This window comes from Aquarana catesbeiana, linkage group LG05, assembly GCF_042186555.1.
Source record: "Aquarana catesbeiana isolate 2022-GZ linkage group LG05, ASM4218655v1, whole genome shotgun sequence".
Taxonomy (NCBI): domain Eukaryota; kingdom Metazoa; phylum Chordata; class Amphibia; order Anura; family Ranidae; genus Aquarana; species Aquarana catesbeiana.
In genome coordinates, this window is record NC_133328.1 from 265,098,488 (window position 1) to 265,123,613 (window position 25,126).

Consider the following 25,126-nt stretch of genomic DNA (forward strand, 5'->3'; position numbering starts at 1 on the left):
TAAAACACACTTTAATATCCTGTAAAATATCTGGCTGACTTCAAGCTTCCAAGTCCCCGACACAGTTGGAGAGATTTACTAAAACTAGTGCACTCAGAATCTGCTGTGCATGGCAACCAATCAGCTTCTACCTTGTTCAATTAAACTTTGACAATAAAACCTGGAAGCTGATTGGTTTCTATGCAGAGCTACACCAGATTTTGCACTGTCCAGTAAATAATCCCCAGTGATACAACCCCAAACCATACCATATGCTTCACAGTTACAGATATGTGATTCTGCTCCTTGAATACTGTCTTCAATTTACAGCAAACATAACTACCATTACTGTAACCAAACAACTCTATCTTTGATAGAACAGTCTTTCATGGATTTAGAGTGATGGTAAAGTAGGTGCTGTGGTATGTAGTGATTAGACTCAGAGTGGTGAAGAACTATAAAGAAGGGCTCAGCAGCCCACTTTTATTGAGTCCAACACAAAGTTCAGTTCAGACTGGTTGCCCGCTAAGGGGTTCTTTTCCAGCAACCATATATAATGAAAAAATACTAGCCCAGCTGGTTATACTTTGGCAGCACAGCTGTTATTAGAACTGGTTTTCCAGACCATGAGTTCTTGGCCCAATTCGTCCTTTCATCACATCACATTGCTGTGCAGACCCATTCCTGGCCTCCTGATAGGGTTTTCCCAGCCCCCCTCTGGATTATCACACACTTCCTGGGAACTCAGACTCCCTCCAGCTCCCCCTGGACTTGCTAGTCACCTCAGCATTCCCAATCTCTCTGGACTCATGTAGCCAGTCAGGTCCATAAATATTGGGACATTGACACAATTCTAATCTTTTTGTCTCTATACAATACCACAATGGATTTGAAATGAAATGAACAAGATGTGCTTTAACTGCAGACTTTCAGCTTTAATTCAAGGGTATTTACATCCAAATCAGGTAAACAATGTAACATATACAACAGTTTATATATGTGCCTCCCACTTTTTAAGGGACCAAAAGTAATGGGACAATTGGCTGTTCAGCTGTTCCATGGCCATGTGTGTGTTATTCCCTCATTATCCCATTTACAAGGAGCAGATAAAAGGTCCAGAGTTCATGTCAAGTGTGCTATTTGCATTTGGAACCTGTTACTGTCAACTCTCAATATGAGATCCAAAGAGCTGTCACTATCAGTGAAGCAAGCCATCATTAGGCTCAAAAAACAAAACAAACCCATCAGAGAGATAGCAAAAACATTAGGTGTGACCAAAGCAACTATTTAGAACATCCTTAAAAAGACAGAACGCACCCGTGAGCTCAGCACCAAAAGACCCGGAAGACCACAGAAAACAACTGTGGTGGATGAGCGAAGAATTCTTTCCCTGGTGAAGAAAACACCCTTCACAACAGTTGGCCAGATCAAGAACACTCTCCAGGAGATAGGTGTATGTGTGTCAAAGTCAACAATCAAGAGAAGACTTCACCAGAGTGAATACAGAGGGATCACCACAAGATGTAAACCATTGGTGAGATTCAAAAACAGGAAGGCCAGATTAGAGTTTGCCAAACAACATCTAAAAAAGCCTTCACAGTTCTGGAACAACATCCTATGGACAGATGAGACCAAGATCAACTTGTACCAGAGTGATGGGAAGAGAAGAGTATGGAGAAGGAAAGGAACTGCTCATGATCCAAAGCATACCACCTCATCAGTGAAGCATGGTGGTGGTAGTGTCATGGCGTGGGCATGTATGGCTGCCAATTGAACTGGTTCTCTTGTATTTATTGATGATGTGACTGCTGACAAAAGCAGCAGGATGAATTTTGAAGTGTTTTGGGCAATATTACCTGCTCATATACAGCAAAATGCTTCCAAATTCATTGGACGGCGCTTCACAGTGCAGATGGACAATGACCCGAAGCATACTGCGAAAGCAACCAAATAGTTTTTTAAGGGAAAGAAGTGGAATGTTATGCAATGGCTAAGTCAATCACCTGACCTGAATCCGATTGAGCATGCATTTCACTTGCTGAAGACAAAACTGAAGGGATAATGCCCCAAGAACAAGCAGGAACTGAAGACAGTTGCAGTAGAGGCCTGACAGAGCATCATGAAACCCAGCGTCTGGTGATGTCTATGCGTTCCAGACTTCAGGCTGTAATTGACTGCAAAGGATTTGCAACCAAGTATTAAAAAGTGAAAGTTTGATGGATGATTGTTAATCTGTCCTATTACCTTTGGTTCCTTAAAAAGTGGGAGGCACATATACAAACTGTTGTAATTCCTACACTGTTCACCTGATTTGGATGTAAATACCCTTGAATTAAAGCTGAAAGTCTGCAGTTAAAGCACATCTTGTTTGTTTCATTTCATATCCATTGTGGTGGTATATATGTATAGAGCCAAAAAGATTAGAATTGTGTGGATGTCCCAATATTTATGGACCTGACTGTAGCTGTCCTGACTTTCTCAGTCCTATACCTAAGAAGTCCCCCCCAGCATAGGGTCTTGTCTCTCTACCAAGTCACCCCTCCTGCCTGGAACACACCACTCTATTCACACAAAGGATGTGTCTCCAAATGACAGTAACTGCCTGGAGCTACTCTCAGATTTGGTGTATAACGGCCCTGCACACCTGTTTACTCACAGGTAAGGATGGGCCGAACACCCCCCAGTTCGGTTCACACCAGAACATCTCGAACAGGCAAAAAGTTCTACCGAACATGCAAACTCTATTAAAGTCTATGGGACACGAACATGAAAAATTAAAAGTCCTAATTTTAAAGGCTTATATGCAAGTTATTGCCATAGAAAGTGTATGGGGAGCTGGGTACTGCCCTGCGGGACATGTATCAATACAAAGGAGCAGTGATTTTAATGACGCTTAAAGTGAAAAAATAAAAATGAAATATTCCTTTAAATATTGGGCCTAGGGGGTCACCTTAATCTGCCTGTAAAGTGTAGAACATGCTGCAGCAATGACATTTCTAAAAGAAAACAAATGTCATTTAAATATGCTCGCGACTGTTGGGGTCTGGTAAGCATTTTAAGGGGAACCCCACGCCAATATGAAAAAAAAAATGGTCAGGAAAAGGGGGGGTGGACAAGCGAGCGCCCCTCCTGAACCATACCAGGCCACATGCCCTCAACATGGGGGAGGTGCTTTGGGGCAGAGGGGCTCTGCGCTCCCCACCCCAAAGCACTTTATCCCCATGTTGATGGGGACAAGGGCCTCTTCCTGACAACCCTGGGCTGTGGTTGTCGGGGTCTGCGGGTGGGGAGCTTATCGGAATCTGGAAGGACCCTTTAACAAGGGGACCCCCCTATGTGAATGGGTATCGGGGACATCTTACCCCTTCACCAAAAAAAGTGTCAAAAAGTAAACACAGGAAACTGTTTTTGACAAGTCCTATTTTTTTTTTTTTTTAATAAAGTGTCACTCGATGTAATCCATCGTCAATCACGCTGCCCGCAAAAATAGAAAAAAAAATCATCTTTTGGGAGGCCTCCGGCCATCTGCTTCCTCTCTGCATTGACAGCTCTTATATAGGGAAGGGGCAGGGCTACGTCACCTGGTGACACAACCCCCTTCTGGCGTCACATGACATCACGTGCCACCAGGTGACGTAGCTGGGTGGCCCCAGAGAGGAGGCAGATGGCAGGAGGCCTCTCAAAAGATGACAGTGGGTTTAAAAAAAATTTATTTTTTTCGGGCAGCGTGATTGACGAGGGACACTTTTTTTCTTTTTTAATAAAGGACTTGTCAAAAAAAATTTGGTGCCTGGGTAGGGGTACGATGTACCCAGTACCCATTCACATGGGGGGGCTGGGATCTGGGGCCCCCCCTTGTTAAAGGGTGCTTCCAGATTCCGATAAGGCCCTCTGCCCCACAGACCCCTACAACCACAGCCCAGGGTTGTCAGGAAGAGGCCCTTGTCTCCATCAACATGGGGACAATGTGCTTTGGGGGGCATGCCAAAGCACTCTCCCCAAGTTGAGGGCAAGCAGCCTGGTATGGTTCAGGAGGTGGGGCTACTCGCTCACTCCCCCCCCCACTTTCCTGGCCTGCCAGGCTACATGCTTAGATAAGGGTCTGGTATGGATTTTGGGGGGGACCCCACACCATTTTTTTTCTTTTTTCTGTCATAGGGTTCCCCTTAACCACTTCAATACAGGGCAATTTAACCCCCTTCCTGCCCAGACCAATTTTAAGACCAATATATATGTATATATCCACTGTATCCAGTTTAGCTAGATCTGACTGCAGTCCCTTCCTGGTGTACTGTTTCTAACATACTTCAGGCAGGCAATTGAGTTAACTGCAGTGTATTTAATATATATATATATATATATATATATATATACACACAGTCAGTCAGTCTCGTGTATATAAATATATATATATATATATATATATATATATATATATATATATATATATATATATATATATATATATATCCACTGTATCCAGTTTAGCTAGATCTGACTCTAGTCCGTTCCTGGCATAAGCATGCACACGGGGTGTGCCAGGTGTGCCTGGGCACACCCTAATCACCTCGTGCTGTCTCCAGAGATTTGCCCCAAAATGCTGCATCCAAGAGAGTGTGTGGCCCACACTGCCTGTGAAACAGTTTCACAGGCAGCAGATCATGAGAATTGCCAGAGCTGTTCAGTGTATGAAACTGTCAGATAATGACACTGCATGCAGAGACACCAGCTGTCAAAAGTCAGTGGTGATGTCAGGGGTGGGTGGGACCGAACGGCCATCAAACACCAGCCAATGGGATGGGGTCTGGGCGGGCCTGTACATTTATGTGGCCCGCCCCCTCTCTGAAGCAGCTCAAACATTGGCTGGTGTTTATAGGGCTTGGTCCCGCCCACCCCCAACATTGCGGCTGAGTTGTAAGTCATTACAACTCAGCCGCGATGTCGGAGGTGGGCAGGACCAAGCGCCAACACCAGCCAATGATTGGGCTGCTTCAGAGAGGGGGCGAAGCCAGAGAAATGTAGCGGCCTGCCCAGACCCATCCTATTGGCTAGTGTTTGGTAACAGTCCCGTCCACCAACAACATCACCGCTGACTTTTAACAGCTGGTATCTCTCCCTGCATGCAGTGTCATTATCTGACAGTTTCATGCACTGAACAGCTCTGGCAATTCTCAAGATCTCCTGAATGTGAAACTCCCCCTCTCCCCTATCTGTGCCACCCAATGCTGCCTATCAGTGCCAACCAATGCTGCCTATCAGTGCCAGTGCTGCTTATCAGTGCCAACCAAGGCTGCCCATCAGTGCCAGTACTGCTTATTAGTGCCAACCAATGCTGCCTATCGGTGCCAACCAGTGCCAGTCAGTGCTGCCTATCAGTGCTGCATATCAGTGCCCATCAGTGCTGTCTATCAGTGCCAATAAGTGCTGACAATTAGTGCCTATCAGTGCTACCTATCAGTGCTGCCAGTCAGTGCCCATCAGTGCTGCCTATCAGTGTCCATCAGTGCAGCCTATCAGTGCTCATCAGTGTCCAGCAGTGCTTCCAATCAGTGCCAATCAGTGTCCATCAGTGCTGCCCATAAGTGCTATCAATCAGAGCCCATCAGTGATGCATATCAGTGCCCATCAGTGCCACCTATCAGTGCTGACAATCAGTGCCAATCAGTGCTGCCTATCAGTGCACATCAGTGCTACCAATTAGTGCCCATCAACACTGCCAATCAGTGCAGCCTATTAGTGCCCATCAGTGCTGCCTATCAGTGCCCATCAGTGCTGCCTTAGCAGGGATGGTGGAAACCCCTCTACAGATAATTACAATACAAATTACCTTCAAGTGCAACAACTTTTTAGTTGGTAGGTTCACACCATTATAGCACTTTGGAATTTTTATTTTTTAGAGTGTTAATTGAATATGTTTTAGTTACGGTTATAATGTGAATTATTGCACTTGAAGTTAATTTCCCACCACCCCTGCTAAGTCCATGTCTTTATGGACCTTGCTTTGTGCACTGGTGCGCAGTCATGTTGGAGCAGGAAGGGGCTATCCCCAAACTGTTCCCACAAAGTTGCAAGCATGAAATTGTCCAAGATATCTTGGTATGCTGATGCCTTAAGAGTTCCCTTCACTGGAACTAAGAGGCCAAGCCCAACCCCCAAAAAACAACCCCACACCATAATCCCCCCTCTACCAAATTATTTGGACCAGTGCACAAAGCAAGGTCCATAAAGACATGGATGAGCGAGTTTGGGGTGGAGAAACTTGACTGACCTGCACAGAGTCTTGATCACAACCTGATAGAAACATTTGGGATGAATTTGAGTGGAGACTGCGAGTTAGGCCTTCTTGTCTAACATCAGCGCCTGACCTCACAAATGCCCTTCTGGAAGAATGGTTAAACATTCCCATAGACACACTCCTAAACCTTGTGGACGGCCTTCCCAGAAGAGTTGAAGCTTTTAAAGGGTGGGCCAACGCAATATTGAACCCTACGGACTAAGACTAGGATGGCATTAAAGTTCATGTGCGTGTAAAGGCAGGTGTCCCAATACTTTTGACGTGTGTATATATGTATGTATGTAAGTGTGTGTGTGTATATATATATATATATATATATATATATATATATACACACACACACACATACATACATAAATATACACACGTATGTGTGCTTGAGCTTTCGGGTGCACACCCTAATGCAATAAGCTGCACACGCCTATGGTTCCTGGTGTACTGTTTCTAATATACTTCAGGCAGGCAGGTGATTCAGTTAGCTGCAGTGTATGTAATATACACAGTCAGTCTCATATATATTTAGCTAGATCTGACTGCAGGCCATTCCTGGGGTACGTTTTCAAATATACTTTCAGGCAGGCAGGTTATTCAGTTATCTGCAGTGCATAAAATATGTATACAGTCTCCTACATATATATCCACTGCATTCTAGTCTAGCCAAGCCTATATCTGACTGCAGGCCATTCCTGGTGTACGTTTTTAAATAAACTTGCAGGCAGGCAGACAGGCAGGCAGGCAGGCAGGTGATTCAGTGATCTGCAGTGCATAAAATATAAATACAGTCTCCTACATATATATCCACTGCATTCTAGTCTAGCCAAGCCTATATCTGACTGCAGGCCATTCCTGGTGTATGTTTTCAAATATACTTTCAGGCAGGCAGGCAGGTGATTAAGTGATCTGCAGTGCATTAAATATATATACACAGTCTGCTTTAAATATATATCCACTGCATTCTAGTCTAGCCAAGCCTATATCTGACTGCACGCCATTCCTGTTGTACTTTTCAAGTAAACTTTGCTAATAACATTTTACAGCATGTCTGGAAGGCCACTAAGGAGAGGTAGACGCTCACAGGCCACTAAAAGAGGGCAAGCAATCTCTGTGTCTACAGCCAACAGTGCTGGTCGTGGACACAGTGCATCCTCAGCACATGGCCGTGGGGCACGCTTGTCCTTTTTTTCGACAGCTGGCTGTGTTGATCCACAACATGCAGAAGAGTTGGTAGAGTGGATAACTAAGCCATCCTCATCCTCCTCATCCTCTGTCACCCAGGCTCAGAGTAGTTTGCCTGCCAATGCAGCTGCCAAAGTGGCCTATTCCATCGGCTCAATGTCATCAGTCACTCCTTCCTTAGCCCCACCATCATACACGGAGGAGTCCCCCGAACCGTTCGACCACAGTGTTGGGTACATGCTGCAGGAGGATACGCAGCGTTTTGAAGGAAGGCAGTAACGTGAGCCCAGAAAGAGGGGGTGCCCAAGAAGGACAAGAAACTGGCAGTCATGTTCCCCCAGCTGCAGCATACTGCCAGGTTTGCTTCAGTGATGAGGAGGGAGGAGATGATGAGGTCACTGACTCTACATGGGTGCCTGATAGAAGAGAGGAGGAGGAGGCACATCTCCAACAAGGCAGGATGCTCTCCAGGGGCCAGCTTAAAGCGGTTGTATACCCGCTGTCTTTTTTTTTTTTTTTTCTACACCTGCAAGGGAAAAGGCATAATGAGCTAGTATGCACCGCACCGCATACTAGCTCATTATGAGATACTTACCTTAGAACGAGGCGCCGGCATCTCACCTGGTCCACGCCGAGGGAGCTGACATCTCCCCTCGGCGTTTCTTCCGGGTATCGTGGCTCCGGTGCTGTGAGTGGCCGGAGCCGCGATGTCGTCACTCCCACGCATGCGCGCGGGAGACTTCTGCCCGGCAAGCTCCGGAGTTTGCCGGGCTGTCAGCCGAGAATCCCCTGTGCGCATGCGCCGCTGCAGTCAGCGGTTCATTGCGAGGGGAATATCTCCTAAACCTTACAGGTTTAGGAGATATTTTTTTTACCTACAGGTAAGCCTTATTATAGGCTTACCTGTAGGTAAAAGTTAAAAATAAAGGTATACAACCGCTTTAAGGGCAGCCACCCAACTGCATCACACCGCAGAGCTCCACATGTGCAGGGCGCTGATGACTCCCTGTGTATTTTGAAAAGTTCTTTGGTGTGGGCCTTTTTTGATACGTGTGCAGCAGATCACACCGTTGCTGTTTGCAACATATGTCTGAAGCGTATTAAGCGTGGCAAAAACAGCAGCCGCTTGGGCACCACATGCTTGACCAGACATATGTTGACCTCCCATGCAGTCCATTGGCAACAGTACTTAAAAGACCCACACCAAAGAGCAAGGTGGACCTCTCATTGCTCCTCATGAGCTGGGATCTCCAACCCCATTATACCTTCAGTCCTCTCAGAAACCTGCACTGAGAGGAATTAAGGTGTAGAATTAGGTGTGCCAAGTACTTGCGGGCAATCTGCTATTGCTACACCAACATCCGATTGTAGCAGGCAAATTTCTCTACCCCAGTTGCTAAACCGTCTAAAGAAATTCGGTCCCAGCCATCCACATGCTCAGCGGCTGAATGCTTTCTTGGCTAAATTGCTAGCACTTCAACTGCTGCCTTTTCAGCTGGTAGACTCTGCCCCCTTTCGTGAATTTGTGGAATGTGCGATACCTCAGTGGCAAGTTCCCAAATGCCATTTCTTTTCAAGGAAGGCCATTCTGGCTCTCTACTGGTATGTGGAAGGCAATGTCTTGGCCTTGTTGGATAGGCCGGTCAGCAGTAAGGTGCATATTACCGCTGACTCATGGTCCAGCAGGCATGGACAGGGACGTTACCTTTCTTTCACGGTGCACTGGGTAACTCAGCTGGCAGTTGGGAAGGATGCAGGACAGGGTGCAATTGTTGAAGCTTGTTCCGTCACCACGCTTCTAAAATGATAGTAGTGGTGATTCTGCCACACCTCTCTCCTCCACCCCATCCTCTTCTTCTTCCTCTATGGCCTCTTCCTCTGCAGATTTGTCCTTGGAACCAGTGGTGCTCCGTAGGCATTCAAGGGGCTACGCAAGCACTCAAGCAAACAGATGCCATGTGGTGCTTGAGTTGGTCTGCTTAGGGGACAGGAGCCACACTGGGGCAAAGATTCTGTCAGCTCTGCAGGGGCAGACTCAGAGGTGGTTGATGCCACGCCAGCCTCAGCCAGGAATGGTGGTTTGCAAAAATGGCACCAACCTCCTCTCCGCCCTTTCGTCAGGGAAACTTGACCCATGTTCCCTGTTTGGCTCACATCCTTTATTTGGTGGTCCAGCGGTTCTTGTGCAGGTACCAGGGCTTACAGGATCTCTTGAAGCAGGCCATGAAAGTCTGTGGGCATTTCCGCCGGTCATATAATGCCAGTGCTCGGCTGGCTGACCTTCAAAAGGAATGCAACCTGCCCAAGAACTGCCTCATTTGTGACATGCCCACCAGGTGGAACTCAATGTTGGCAATGCTGCAGTGGCTGCACACACAGCAGAGGGCCATCAATGAGTACCTGTGTGAGTATGGCACCAGGACAGGGTCAAGGGAGCTTGGCTTTTTTTCACCACGCCAGTGGTTACTGATCAAGGATGCATGCACTGTGTTGTCACCATTTGAGGAGGCCACGAGGATGGTGAGCAGTGACAGTGCATGCATCAGTGATACTGTCCCTCTTGTCTTCCTGTTGGAGCATAATGGACAGGTCACTTGAGGCAGAACAGAGGGAGGAAGAGGAAAACTTCCTTACCTCTCAAGGCCCCCTTTATCCAGACAGTATTCCTGCGGGCCCACTGATCACACAGGAAGAGGAGGAGGAAGAGAATGAGGATTGTGTCAGCATGGAGGTGGAGCCTAGCACTCAGCATCAGCAGCAGTCTTCAAGGGATCGTTTTCAGTCCCCAGAAACCCATGGACTTGAACATGGCTGGGGGCAGGTGGCTGTGGATCATGTCATCGTTAGTGACCCAGAGGACTCCAGATCGAATGCCTCAGCAAACCTTCGCTGCATGGCCTCTCTGATCCTGCAAAGCCTACGAAAGGACCCTCAGATTTGTGGTATCAAGGAGAGGGATCATTACTGGCTGGCAACCCTTCTTGATCCATGTTACAAGGGTAAGGTTGCAGAACTTATCCAACCTTGGCAGAGGGAGCAGAGGATGAAACATCTTCAAGAGGCCTTGCAGAAAGGTTTGTTCAATGCATTTCCAGAGCCAGGGAGGTTACAATTTCCTGGTCCTCCTGAACAACGTGTTGCTGAGGTTTCAGTCAGTCACAGAAGGAGCGGTGAAGAAGGCGGCCATCTGACCGATGCGTTCAGACAATTCTTTAGTCCGCAGCCCCAAGGTCTGATCAGTTCCAGCAACCTTCACCAGCGTCTGATTTACATGGTCCAGGAATACCTAGGGGCAAGATCAGACCTGGATACCTTTCCAGTCGAAAATCCACTGCGTTACTGGGTCTTGAGGATGGATCACTGGCCATAGCTTACACAATATGCAATTGAGCTACTGGCCTGTCCTGCATCCAGCGTTCTTTCTGAACGCACATTCGGTGCTGCTGGAGGCTTTGTAACCGATCACAGAGTGCTCCTGTCCACAAACTCAGTTGATCGGCTCACCTTCATAAAAATGAATCAGTCTTGGATCACCAGTAGGGATGCGTCAAACACACCCCTGTTCGGTTCGCACCAGAACATGCGAACAGGCAAAAAATGTATTCGAACACGCGAATACCGGTAAAGTCTATGGGGCACGAACATGAATAATCAAAAGTGCTAATTTTAAAGGGTTATATGCAAGTTTTTGTCATCAAAAGTGTTTGGGGACCCGGGTCCTGCCCCAGGGGACATGGATCAATGCAAAAAAAAGTTTTAAAAACGGCCGTTTTTTTGGGAGCAGTGATTTTAATAATGCTTAAAGTGAAAACAATAAAAGTGTAATATTCCTTTAAATTTCGTACCTGGGGGGTGTCTATAGTATGCCTGTAAAGGGGCGCATGTTTCCCATGTTTAAAACAGTCTGACAGCAAAATAATAACATTTCAAAGAAAAAAAAGTCATTTAAAACTACTCTCGGCTATTAATGAATTGCCGGTCCGACAATATACATAAAAGTTCATTGATAAAAACGGCATGGGAATTCCCCACAGGGGAACCCAAAATTTAAAAAAAAAATGGCGTGGGGGTCCCCCTAAATTCTGTACCAGGCCCTTCAGGTCTGGTATGGATATTAAGGGGAACCCCGGCCAATTTTTAAAAAAAAAATGGCGTGGGGTCCCCCCAAAAATCCATATCAGACCCTTATCCGAGCACGCAACCTGGCAGGCTGCAGGAAAAGAGGGGGGATGAGAGAGCGCCCCCCCTCCTGAACCGTACCAGGCCACATGCCCTCAACATTGGGAGGGTGCTTTGGGGTAGCCCCCCTGGGGACAAGAGCCTCATCCCCACAACCCTTGCCCGGTGGTTGTGGGGGTCTGCTGGCGGAGGGCTTATCGGAATCTGGAAGCCCCCTTTAACAAGGGGACTCCCCTCCCCCCTGTGTGAAATGGATTTCACAAAAAAAGTGTAAAAAATGTTAAAAATGACAAGAGACAGTTTTTGACAATTCCTTTATTTAAATGCTTCTTCTTTCTTCTATCTTCTTTCTTCTATCTATTACGTAACGGGTGACCCCGCCCCCTCTGACATCACAGGGAATACCACAGGGAAGTCTCCGTCAAGTCCTCGTGCGTCAGAGGGGGGCAGGGTCACCGGGTGGCCCCGCCCTCCATTATTTAAGAACTGTCAGAAGATGAGAAGCGTCACACAGCGGGAGCCTCCCATCATGGTGGATGCGGAATGGCCCGAGAAGAAGAAGGGAAGGTGGAGGAAGATGCCGGACGAGCACACCGGAGGAAGAACCAGAAGAACCAGAAGAAGAAGAAGATGGAGGAAGAAACCGAAGGAAGATAGAAGATAGAAGAAAGAAGATAGAAGAAAGAAGAAGCATTTAAATAAAGAAATTGTCAAAAACTGTCTCTTGTCATTTTTAACATTTTTGACACTTTTTTGTGAAATGGTAGGGGTACTTTTGTACCCCGCTACCATTTCACACAGGGGGAGGGCCGGGATCTGGGGGTCCCCTTGTTAAAGGGGGCTTCCAGATTTCGATAAGCCCCCGCCCGCAGACCCCCACAACCACCGGGCAAGGGTTGTGGGGATGAGGTCCTTGTCCCCATTAACATGGGGACAAGGTGTTTTGGGACCCTCCCAATGTTGAGGGCATGTGGCCTGGTACAGTTCAGGGGGGTGCTCTCTCGTCCCCCCTCTTTTCCTGCGGCCTGCCAGGTTGCGTGCTCGGATAAGGGTCTGGTATGGATTTTTGGGGGGACCCCATGCCATTTTTTTTTTAATTTTGGCGTGGGGTTCCCCTTAAAATCCATACCAAACCTAAAGGGTCTGGTATAGATTTTGAGGGGGACCCCACGCCATTTAAAAAAAAAAAATTGGCCGGGGTTCCCCTTAATATCCATACCAGAACTGAAGGGCCTGGTATGGCATTTAGGGGGACCCCCACGTCATTTTTTTTAAAATTTTGGTTTGGGGTTCCCCTGTGGGGAATTCCCATGCCGTTTTTATCAATGACCTTTTATGTGTATTGTCGGACTGGCAATTCATTAATAGCTGCAAGTAGTTTTAAATGACTTTTTTTCCTTTGAAATGTCATTTTGCTGTCAGACTGTTCTAAACACGGGAAACACGCGCCCCTTTACAGGCATACTATAGACACCCCCAGGTACGAAATTTAAAGGAATATTACACTTTTATTGTTTCACTTTAAGCATTATTAAAATCACACTCCCGAAAAAACGGCCGTTTATAAAACTTGTTTTTGCATTGATACATATCCCCTGGGGCAGGACCCAGGTCCCCAAACACTTTTTATGACAATACCATGCATATAAGTCTTTAAAATTAGCACTTTTGATTTCTCCCATAGACTTTTAAAGGGTGTTCCGTGGCTTTTGAATTTGCCGCGAACACCCCAAATTGTTCGCTGTTCGGCGAACTGGCGAACAGCCAATGTTCGAGTCGAACTTGAGTTCGACTCGAACTCGAAGCTCATCCCTAATCACCAGCTACCAAGCACCTGATGCTGATGTAACTTTTTCTATGAATGTGAGATCCCTTGAAGACTGCCTATGCTGAGTGACTATCCTATGCCTCCTCAATGTTCATGTTGATACCTTCTAAGAACATTTTTGTTTCAGGGCACCACCAGCAGTGTCTAAGGCCCAATTTTTCTGCCCCTGTTTAACAGGGGCGTGTAATTACAACTTTTGCTGTAATATTTTGCAGCAGGGCTTGTTTTTGCGCTCAAATAGAGTATCTGTGAGGGGTTGCAGTGTTGTGGCACCACCACCAGTGCTTAAGGCCCAGTTTTAGTGCCCGTTTAACAGGGGCGTGTAATTACAATTTTTGATCAAATATTTAACAGCAAGGCTCGTTCCTGCACTCAACAAGAGTATCTGTGAGGCTTTACAGTGTTGTGCCACCACCAGCACCACCACTACCGCCACCACCTAAGGCCCAATTTTTCTGCCCCTGTTTAACAGGGGTGTGTCATTACAATTTTTGATCTAATATTTCAAAGCAGGACCCGTTCCTGCGCCCACCAAGAGTAACTGTGAGGGCTTACAGTGTTGTGTTTTTAAAACTTTTTTTTGCATTGATACATGTCCCCTGGGGCAGGACCCAGATCCCCAAACATTTTTTAGGACAATAACTTGCATATTAGCCTTTAAAATTCGCACTTTTGATTTTTCACGTTCGGGTCCCATAGACTTTAACGGTGTTCGAATGTTCACGCAAACTTTCAGTCCGTTCGCATGTTCTGCCACGAACCGAACCGGGGGGTGCTCGGCTCATCCCTTTTCGCCACTCACAATACATAATAATCTGGATAGATCTGTCCCTGGCTATATATGTGCTCCTACTATGGAGGCTCTCAAAGTTTATAGAGTTATGCCTCGTACACACGGTCAGATTTTCCGATGGAAAATGTTTGATGAGAGCCTTTTGTCGGAAATTCCAACCGTGTGCAGGCTCCATCGGAACAGTTTCCATCGGAATTTCCATCAAGACAAGTTTGAGCCAACATCCGTCGGAAAATAACCATGGATTTTGATGTCGGAATGTCCGATCGTGTGTACGAGGCATTAGGATTGCAGATAATACTGGGGTGCCTTGCAGCGGCCTCTGCAGCTTTTTCTTTGTGTTTGACATGCGTTGCCCTTCCATTTGGGGCAGTTGCCATTTGTTTGTACTTACACTTTACTTTAGCACACCCCCTACGGACCAGTGCAATTTTTACATTTCTGCTATGAGCATGCTTATTTGACAATACTTGATCTAACCTAAAATAACATAATATATTTATTATTTTTTAAAGAACAAGCAAGGCTTTTTTTGGTGGTATTGTCTTGAAAAAATGATTTCTCTCACTATCCATAGACAAAGAAAGTTTTAAATATGTTGAAAATTCATCAGCAGCATTGAGATGCAACAAAGGATAAAAAAACCCTTCTTCCCAAACCCCTTCCCAATTCTCTAAAATACAGAGCATTTTGGTATATTCATAACATTCAGTACATCTACTCTAACAGGCCTGCCAGTTACTACTAGCCCTCTACTAATCTTCCCCTATGCAATTTGTCAGCAGCACCCTATGCTTTCCATATATTAAAAAGTGTATTACAGTTATAAAGAATTCAGTCTGATGAATTTCTGCATTAATTCACCAGTACTGTGAATTTTTAACCACTTCCTGCCCGACCTATAGCAGAATGATATATACATAACCACAAGCAGCGCTCTATGAGAAAAAAGTCAAAATGTCTGTGTCCATACAGTATGTAAATTCACATATAAATATATGTACACATTGGATTTTTAAAAAAGAAGCACTTTATTGCACATAATTTTTAAGGCTCAAAAATTATGTGCAATAAAGCGCTTCTTTTTAAAAAATCCAATCCAAAGTGTACGTATATTTATACGTGAATTTACATATGGACACCCATTATTTCCCATAGAGCTCTGCTTGTGTTTATGTATATCTTGCTCTCCATTTTCCAGTGGTTGGCAGCTGCACTGGGGGTCAATTTCATTCCCATACACTCCTCCATTCACATTTAGTTTGAGAGCTCCAGGAACTTGTTGTTTATAGCAGAATGATGGCCAGGAAGTGGTTCAGTTATCCTGACTGGGCATCATATGACACCCAGCAGGACAAGCCGCGATTGCGCGCCCTTGGGGGCGCGCAGCGCAGGGATCGGTTGTGTGGGGCATCAGTCTGACGGAGGCTCTTTACCACGTGACCACCTGCCAGGAATCAGGACATAATGAAAAAGTTTTGTCCAGAGCAGCAACAAAAAGGTGGAATATCTTGGGCAGATTTCTATTGCTACACCTCCTCAGCAGTTTACTGTGATCTTTAACACCGGGTCTTCAAACCTGTGGGTGCCATCCATATATTGTACAAGTCAAGCATGCATTTTTGACATATATCCATCCATCCATATGAGTGAGTGACACCCCGGGACTAGGAGAAGGATTCTATTTGGAGAAAGGCCCAGACTGGGTATAAGCCAAAGGCATTGTTTGATCCCCTGTAACGGGGAATCATTTGGAGCTGGTAAGGAGCTAATAATATTGGTGGCAGCACTGTTCACATGAGGTGAGCGATGGCGGTTTTAATGTCAGGGATCATCAAGTCTCATGGCTAGAATCACTACAATCAATAAACTGTTTTAAAAATTCTCTTACAAATATACAGTATATTTGAAATAAAATCTTTATTTTTTTTGGTAATAACATGGTGTGGGTTGGTTTCTGCCAGTTACAGGCTGTGTGATGTCCCTCCAGCCTGTGTTTTAGAATAAGAGGGAAGTGAAGCCTCCATTAATCTACATGTAATTTCCTGCCTCCATTATGATTAGCTGGTTAGTGGGCATGGAGGGAGGGAGCTGGCTGTCATTTACCACTGTGTATACACCCACATGTGTGACTCTGTAGTCACATGAGCTGTTCAGATGTGAGGAAATGCTCAATGCTCAAAACACTCCCTGAAAACGGAGCATGTGCAGAGCTGCCAACACTGCTCTGCAAAATCCCTAGCTGAATTGGGAGCTTGGACAGAAGTGGGAGATAGAGAACAGCAGGATTAACCAGGTTTTTTGCAGAATACAGAAAAGGAAATTGCATAGTGACTGAGTGAGTATGAACAGCATGTAATATAGCATTTATTGATAGTTTATGATGTGGATTTAGTTACCCTTTAACTTCAGTCAGCAGTCCCCTGCTGACTGAAAACCCTTTGCTATAATAATAAAAAAAAAAAACAGCTTACCCATTATTCCTGTAAGGTAAACACCATAAAGTGATAGTCCGGTTGTAGCAGCATTCCAGACTGTTCCTATTACAGCATAAAGAAGGATAGTTCCAAGATTTCCAAAAAATAGTCTGTTTGGCATGAAGTATCCAGCATCTAGTACAATAGGTGGCAATAGGTAAAAGAAAAATACTGTTGGTGTCATTGTAAAGGAAGCAATGTGATCTGCAGCCCATACTATTCCACCTAGAAGCAGACCAAGCACAATCAAAAGACAGCTCTCTGGCACAATTGAAGTCACTTTATGCGATATGTGAAAACCTGTAAAGAGAAAAAAAAAAGATATTTCAGGGCAATTTCAAATTATGTGAATATGTTAACCCAATTTAAAGAATGTTAAAGTCAGTATTCAGTTATGAGAAAAAAAAAAAAAAATTCATAGAACATAAAAGGCACCTTAAATTCTAACTTGGATATAATAATAATAATAAGGAAAAAGTTAAATGTGACTTACAATGCTGTTTGAACCCTGCTATAGTAAACTGGCTACAGGACCTAACTTTTTATATACATTTTTATTTAGGATTTATGAGATAGAGTGTATTGAGCAGAGAGTATATGAAAACATAGAATGTCAAGGTTCAATAAACTAAAGAGAAAAATGTGTACTTAGGCCGGCCATACACAGTTCGATCCTAGGTTGGTTCATAAGGAACCGGCCGAGATTTGGACCGTTAACAGGCAGGCTTGATTGATTGATCAACTTGGGTACAACCAGCCTGCCAGATTCTCTTGCGATTATCGCTAGCAGCTGCTAGTGATAATAACTGTCTTATCCCGGCAACTGTCTCCTCCCGGGATGGCTTGGGAGTCCATGTCTCCATATTTCCTATTACAGAATCATGTTAACAGCCTTTAAAAATCAAGGCAAGAAAACAAGGAACCATATCACTAAACTAGGAGAGGACAAACAAGGTCATGTCAGCATTTCCGTGCGGGTGCACGGTAGTGCGTCATGCTGACGCGCGCACTGTATGGGCTATTTCTGATGGCTCCAGCACCCAGTCGGGTTGCTGGTTTGTCATCAGCTGTTCCCAGTTCCGGTTTCGCTGTGCACTCTGCTCCTTGCTGTTTACCTGGATACCGACTCCTGGCTAGTTACAACGGACCCCGCTCTCTGCTTGATACCTATACTGACCCCTGGCTATTCATAACGGACTTGCTCTCTGCCTGATACCTATACTGACCCCTGGCTATTCATAACGGACTTGCTCTCTGCTTGATACCTGTGCTGACCCCTGGCTATTCATAAACGAACTCTGCTCTCTGCTTGATACCTGTGCTGACCCCTGGCTATTCATTAACGGACTCTGCTCTCTGCTTGATACCTGTGCTGACCCCTGGCTATCCATAACGGACTCTGTTCTCTATCTGATTACCCGGTTCTGACCCCTGGCTGGCTTCACGGACTTTCTGTAACTCCTCACTCGATCCCCTGACCCTGCAGTGGCACCTTCATCTGCACCTTCAGTCAGCTCCCGGAGACTTCTACTGAGCCTACCGCTCTCCACCTCTGGAGTACTCACCTGCTGGAGGCCCGTGCCTCTGCATGCCCCCTGCTCCCTGTATCATCTCCGGGGGACAGGGTGCGCGTGGTTGTAAGGGCGAGCCGCTCTCGGCATCTTGGCCTTGGTAAGTATTAGTCGTGACAACAGAGCTCTGCAGGTGCAGAGCGCTGCTGACTTCCCGCTGACTTTTAAAAGTTCCTTGGTGTGGGACTTTTTCGACATGTGTGCAGCAGATCACACGATTGCTGTTTGCAACCTATATCTGAAGCGGATCAAGCGTGGCCAGAACAGCAGCCGCTTGGGCACCACATGCTTGACCAGACATATGAAGACGTGTCATGCAGTCCGTTGGCAACAGCACTTGAAATACCCACATCATCTGGGATCTCCAACCCTACTATACCTCCAGTCCTCTCAAAAACCTGCACTGAGAGGAATTAAGTTATAGCAATTGGTGTCACAAGTAAGCCAATCTGCTAGCAGTACACTACCAATTGATTTCAGCAGGCAAATTTCCCTACCCCAGTTGCCGAATTGTAAAAAGAAATTCAGTCCCAGCCATCCACATGCTCAGTGTCTAAATGCTAGCCTGGTGAAATTTCTAGCACTGCAACTGCTGCCTTTTCAGCTGGTAGACTCTGCCCCCTTTGGTGAATTTGTGGAATGTGCTATACCACAGTGGCAGGTTCCAAAACAGCATTTATTTTCACATAAGGCCATTCTGGCTCTCTACCGGTATGTGGAAGGCAATGTTTTGGCCTCGTTGGACAGGGCGGTCAGCAGTAAAGTTCATATTACTGCTGACTCATGGTTCAGCAGGCATGGGCAGGGATGTTATCTTTCCTTCACGATGCACTGGGTAACTGCTGGCAGCTGGGAAGGATGCAGGACAGGGTTCAGTGTTGGAGCTTGTTCTGCCACCATGCCTCCAAAAAGCTGGTGGTGATTCTGCCACAACATCTGTATGCTCCCCTCCCTCTTCTTCTTCCTCTATGGCTTCTTCTGCAGAATTGTCCTCTGAACCAGCAGTACTCCCTAAGCGCTCAAGCGGCTATGCAAGTAGTCAGGCTAAAAGATGCCATGCAGTGCTTGAATTGGTCTGCCTAGGGGACAGGAGCCACACTGGGGCAGAGATTCTGTCAGCTCTGCAGGGGCAGGCTCACAGGTGGTTGGCGCCACACCAGCTTCAGCCAGGAATGGTTGTATGCGACAATGGCACCAGCCTTCTCTCCGCCCTCCTACAGTGACATTTGACCCATGTTCGGCACACGTCCTGAATTTGGTGGTGCATCGTTTCTTGACCAAGTAACCAGGCTTACAAGATCTCCTGAGGCAGGCCAGAAAAATCTGTGGTCATTTCCACCAGTCATACAATGCCACTGCTCGGCTGGCTGACATTCAAAGGGAATGCAACCTGCCCACCAACCACCTCATTTGTGACATGCCCACCAGGTGGAACTCAATATTGGCAATGCTACAGCGGCTGCACACACAGCAGAGGGACATCAATGAGTACCTGTGCGAGTATGGCACAGGGTGTTTTTGTCACGCCAGTGACTACTGATCAAGGATGCATGAACTGTCCTGTAACCATTTGAGAAGGCCACAAGGGTGGTGAGCAGCGACAATGCATGCATCACTGACACTGTCCCTCTAGTCTTCCTGCTGGAGCACATGCTTTGTGGAATCATGCACAGGGCACTTGAGGCAGAACAGCGGGAGGAAGACATCCTTTATCAGGAAGAAGGGAGAAGGGAGAAGGAGAAGGAGGTCAGCATGGAAGTAGAGGATAACACTCAGCAGCAGTCTTCAAGGGATAGCTTTCAGTCCCCAGAAACCCGAGCTGTACATGGCTGGGAGGAGGTAGTTACGGATCATGTGATCCTTAGTAACCTAGAATCGAATGCCTCTGCAAACTTACACTGCATAGCCTACTGATTTTGCAAAGCCTGCAAAAGGACCCTAGGATTCGTGGTATCAAGGAGAGGGATCATTACTGGGTAAACTTGCAGAACTCATCCTGCCTTCGCAAAGGGAGTAGAGGATAAAACATCTTCAGGAGACCTTGAAGAAAAGTTTGTTTAATGCATTTCCAGACCCTAGGATGTTACCATTTCCTGGTGCTGGACAACATGTTTCTGAGGCTTTGTTCAGTCAGAGGAAGAGCGGTGGAGAAGGTGACCGGCTGACTGATGCCTTTAAAAATTTTTTGGTCCTCAGTACCAAGGTCTGATGGGTTCAAGCAACCATCGCCAGCACTTGCATTATATGGTGCAGGAATATCTAGGGGCAAGAGCAGACTTTGAGACCTTTCCAACAGAGCATCCACTGGGTTACTGGGTCTTGAGGATGGACCACTGGCCAGAACTTGCTCAATATGCAATGGAGCTAATGGCCTGTCCTGTATCCAGCATGCTTTCTGAACGCACATTCAGTGCTGCTGGAGGGTTTGTAATGAATCAAAGAGTGCGTCCACAGACCCTGTTGATAGGCTCACATTTATAAAAATGAATCAGTCCTGGATCAGCAGCTATCAAGCACCTGATGCTGATGTAACTAATTGAATTTGCTAGAGATCTGGATCCTTGAAGACTGCCTATGCTGCTTATCCTATTCCTCTTGAATCTTGATGATGCTAGCTTCCAACAATATTTTTGGTTTAAGGCACCACCACCACCCAAGGCCCAATTTTTCTGCCCCTGTTTAACAGGGGCATGCAATTACATTTTTTTAAATAATATTTAACAGCAGGGCCCATTCCTGTGCCCATCAAGAGTAACTGAGGGGTTACAGGGTTCTGGCACTACCAACACCTAAGGCCCAATTTTTCTGCAGAGTATATAGTGCAGTCCTTATAGTATATATACTGCAGTTCAGAGTATATAGTGCCTGGGGGACTCCCACACCATTTTTTTTTACATTTTGGCCCAAGGTTCCCCTCAATATCCATACCAGACCTGAAATTACTGGTATGGATTTTGGGGGGACCCCCGCGCCATTTTTTTTTCAATTTTGGCATGGGGTTCCCCTTAATATCCATACCAGACCCGAAGGGCCTGGTAATGGACTCGGGGGGAGGGGGAACCCATGCCATTTCTTTTAATGATTTTTTATTTATATTGCTGGGATCCAGCAGCTGCAAGCAATTTTAAATTACAGTTTTTCCTTTAGAAATGTAATTTTTCTGTGGGACTGTTATGAACATGGGAAAGATGCGCTACTTTACAGGCAAACGAAGGGGACCCCCAGGCACGCTATTTAAAGGAATATTTCATTTTTATTGTTACTCTTTTGCTTTATTGAAATCACTGCTCCTGAAAAAACAGCCATTTTTAAAAACCTTTTTTTACATTGATACATGTCCCCTGGGGCAATACCCAGGTCCCCGTACACTTTTTATGGCAATAACTTGCATATAAGCCTTTAAAATTAGCACTTTCAATTTTTCATGTTCATGTCCCATAGACTTTAACGGTGTTCGCACAGATTTTTTGCCTGTTCACATGTCCCAGTCTACTTTCTCTGTGCTCCCATCAGAGGTACTACGCAGTACCCAGTGGCGGCTCATGCATTGATCAAAAATCCATCAGTTCTTATATATAATTCCCTCTATTTTATAGTCCATTCCCATATTTTCTGCAAATCATAGCCTCGGGATCAATTTATTATTTTATTTAATTTTATATTGTTTTATTCTATATCGCACGCAAGACGGTGCAGACTATAATTGTGAATCCTCTATCCCTGATAGTCACCTCCCAGTCTTAATACATAACCTCTTATGGCAGTCTTTTGTATTTACTGTATATTTATTTATATTTATTTTGATTATTTCTATTGTACTGTACTTTATGATTTATTCCCCCATGATGTTTTTAAAATGCTTGTTTTTAATTTATCTTACCTTACCTGGTTTTATTAACAATATTTTGTCTTAATTGGAGACCTGCTGTAAAAGTATATACATATATTTTTTTCACTATGTCATTGTAAGGTCCTCTGTCTTTATCCCCCCTGCCGTTCTATGCCGCCCATTACTTATTTTTTATGTATACCACAGACTTTCCGGCCCCGCCCCCCTTCAGTCTATTTAAGCCCACTGTGTCCTCCACTCCCTATGCTTGAGAAAGGAATGCGGCCATTCGTCCACCAATGGCAAGCCTATTCTGAAACGCGTCACATACGTGTGACGTCATCACCGGGCGCCACGCTGTATTTGCTCCCCAAGCCTCGTTTGTGATTCCCGGCTCGGCCAGCCGTGTTCCTTCCTAGAAGCTCTTCACCATCTAATTAGTGAGCAGCAGCACGGCTGAACGGATGCTCTGGCGTCCCACACATCTCTCTCTCCCCCTCCTTGGAACCCTTACCCTTGCATCTGGGATACAATCTGGCTCCTAACTCAGCAGGATTTGTGTTGAACTGTTCGCTGAAATAGACTGCACCCGGCTGCAAGAACTAATCCCCTCTGGACCTGGCATGCCCTGCAGGAACCGCTGTGACCTGTAGTTCCACCGCATCTCTCCAACCCAGCCAACTGACCTGAATGCAACTCTTCCAACTTTTATGTGAGTGGATATTGTTGTTTTAACAAAATGTATTTATGATTTATACTCAGAGGCGCCCCTCTCCTTGTTGTTGATTAGAGCCAGAGGCTCTAATAGGCTTCAAAAAAGGAGACACAGGAGGAGAGAACACCACAGCCCAGTAAGTGCTGGACCTCCTGTGGCGGGGGGAATTTTTGCTATAAGTGTGCCGCGAGAGTGGGTGCTGTCAGTGTGGCGCGAGCAGGGGGGGGGGGGGGCTGTCAGGCTGTCATGCTGTCAGTGTGCATGTGGTTAGTGTGCCGAGGGGGGGGTGTTTAGTGATGTTATGTGATGCTGATCTATATACCCTATCTGTGATTCTGGGGCTGTATACTCTGTACTGTGATTCTGGGGCTGTATACTCCAGACACTATGGGTGGAAGCAAGTGGAATACAGAGGACAGAGTGGGTGGATTCTATCAGGGGTGGGGCATATGAGAAGTGGGATGGGTCAAAGAGGAAGGGCGGGGTCTGGCGCACCCCATCCTAAAACTTCACCAGCCGCCACTGGCAGTACCGCTCCAACTTCCCAAGGAGACACAGGACAGAGTGGCTCCACAGCAGACTAGGGTGCCCACGTGTCCCGGATTGCCAGGGATTGTCCCTTATTTGTGATATTTGTCCTGTGTCCCGGGCACCTTCATTCCGGGACAATATACTGTCCCGGAATGAAAAAAAAAAACACACCACCAGGCACCAGTCCGACTCCGCCACCCTAACCCTTATAAACATTTACACACACACCTCATATACCTACTGGTTGCTAGGCTAAGGCCGCCCCGCATCTAGCAACCAGTGACGTCAGCTGACATTGTCACGTGGGCAGTCAGAGCACTGGGCACCCGCACCCTACGGGCTACTACAGCTGAGCCTGAGCAGCGCGCCTCCGAGAGAGAGGGAGATCAGCCGCCAGCCAGGCAGCCTCACTCAGCCACAGACACCACACTGAGTCTGACACCAGAAAGAGCCACACTTACTAGCTAGCCTGTGTCCACAGTGACAGTCAGACAGTGCCAGACAGTCCCGGGGCCGCCCGCCACCGCCGAGGTGCCGACTACTCCAGTAGCCCCTGCAGCAGCGCCAGCAGCACATTGCCAGCAGCGCATCCTGCGCTGCCCGACTTCTCCACAGTTCAAGTTCAACTTCTATCCTCCTGAGCTGGGCCTGAGCCTCGTCCGAGTCCTCCTCCCTCCCGCCCACGAGCTCCGCGAGTTTGCCGCTAGACATTGACAAACTTCCAGGTTAGTGTTACACTTCTTTGTTACAGTGAGCATGCTCCCCCTCCATTCTGCTGCTGTTCCCCCCCTCCAGTTTTCCTCCGTGTCCCCCAGTTCTGCTGTCCCCCCCTCCAGTTTTCCTCTGTGTCCCCCAGTTCCGCTGATGTCCCCCCCTCCAGTTTTCCTCTGTGTCCCCCAGTTCTGCTGCTGTCCCCCCTCCAGTTTTCCTCCGCGTCCCCAGTTCTGCTGCTGTCCCCCCCCTCCAGTTTTCCCCTGTGTCCCCCCCTCCTGCTGCAGCCCCCCCCCCTCTCCAGTTTTCCTCTGTGTCCCCCAGTTCTGCTTTTTTTCCCCAAAAATTGGCAAAAAAAGTATCAAAAATCATCTTTTTTGGGCGGGCGCTTGGGGGGGGTGTCCCTGAATGGCAGTTTGGAAATGTGGTCACCCTACAGCAGACACATTGCACATATCACTTTTGTTTAAACTTAATTGTGGCAATACATGGCGCTTCATTAAACTCATGAACACTTTTGTTGTCAGCAGTGACAGACCGCATTAACCCATTACTATCATAGGTCATTTTAGTCAATTTCAGACATTTTAGTTTGACCATTTAATATATTCTCATCACTAAGGTCAAGTACCCTCTTATCTATCAGAGCAGCACCACAGTTGTCCCGGGTAACCTCCAGCTTCAACATACAGAGCTGCCTGGAGGTTTCTAGGGACACCCCCCTCCAGTTTTCCTCTGTGTCCCCCAGTTCTGCTGCTGTCCCCCCTCCAGTTTTCCTCCGCGTCCCCAGTTCTGCTGTCCCCCCCTCCAGTTTTCCCCTGTGTCCCCCAGTTCTGCTGCTGCCCCCCCCTCCAGTTTTCCTCTGTGTCCCCCAGTTCTGCTGATGTCCCCCCCCCTCCAGTTTTCCTCCGTATCCCCCAGTTCTGCTGCTGTCCCCCTCCAGTTTTCCTCCGCGTCCCCAGTTCTGCTGCTGTCCCCCACCTCCAGTTTTCCCCTGTGTCCCCCAGTTCTGCTGCTGCCCCCCCTCCAGTTTTCCTCTGTG

The 25,126-nt window shown here is 46.6% G+C and overlaps 1 protein-coding gene across 1 annotated transcript in view; it reads right to left on the bottom strand.

Annotated features, from left to right (window-relative positions):
• The window catches only part of SLC9A3 (solute carrier family 9 member A3), a gene marked incomplete in the record, with an annotated part of 668,605 nt that overhangs the window by 292,993 nt on the left and 350,486 nt on the right, over window positions 1-25,126 (bottom strand). The window contains 1 exon segment of the mRNA XM_073630751.1: window positions 16,725-17,027. Coding sequence (XP_073486852.1) covers window positions 16,725-17,027 — 303 coding nt within the window.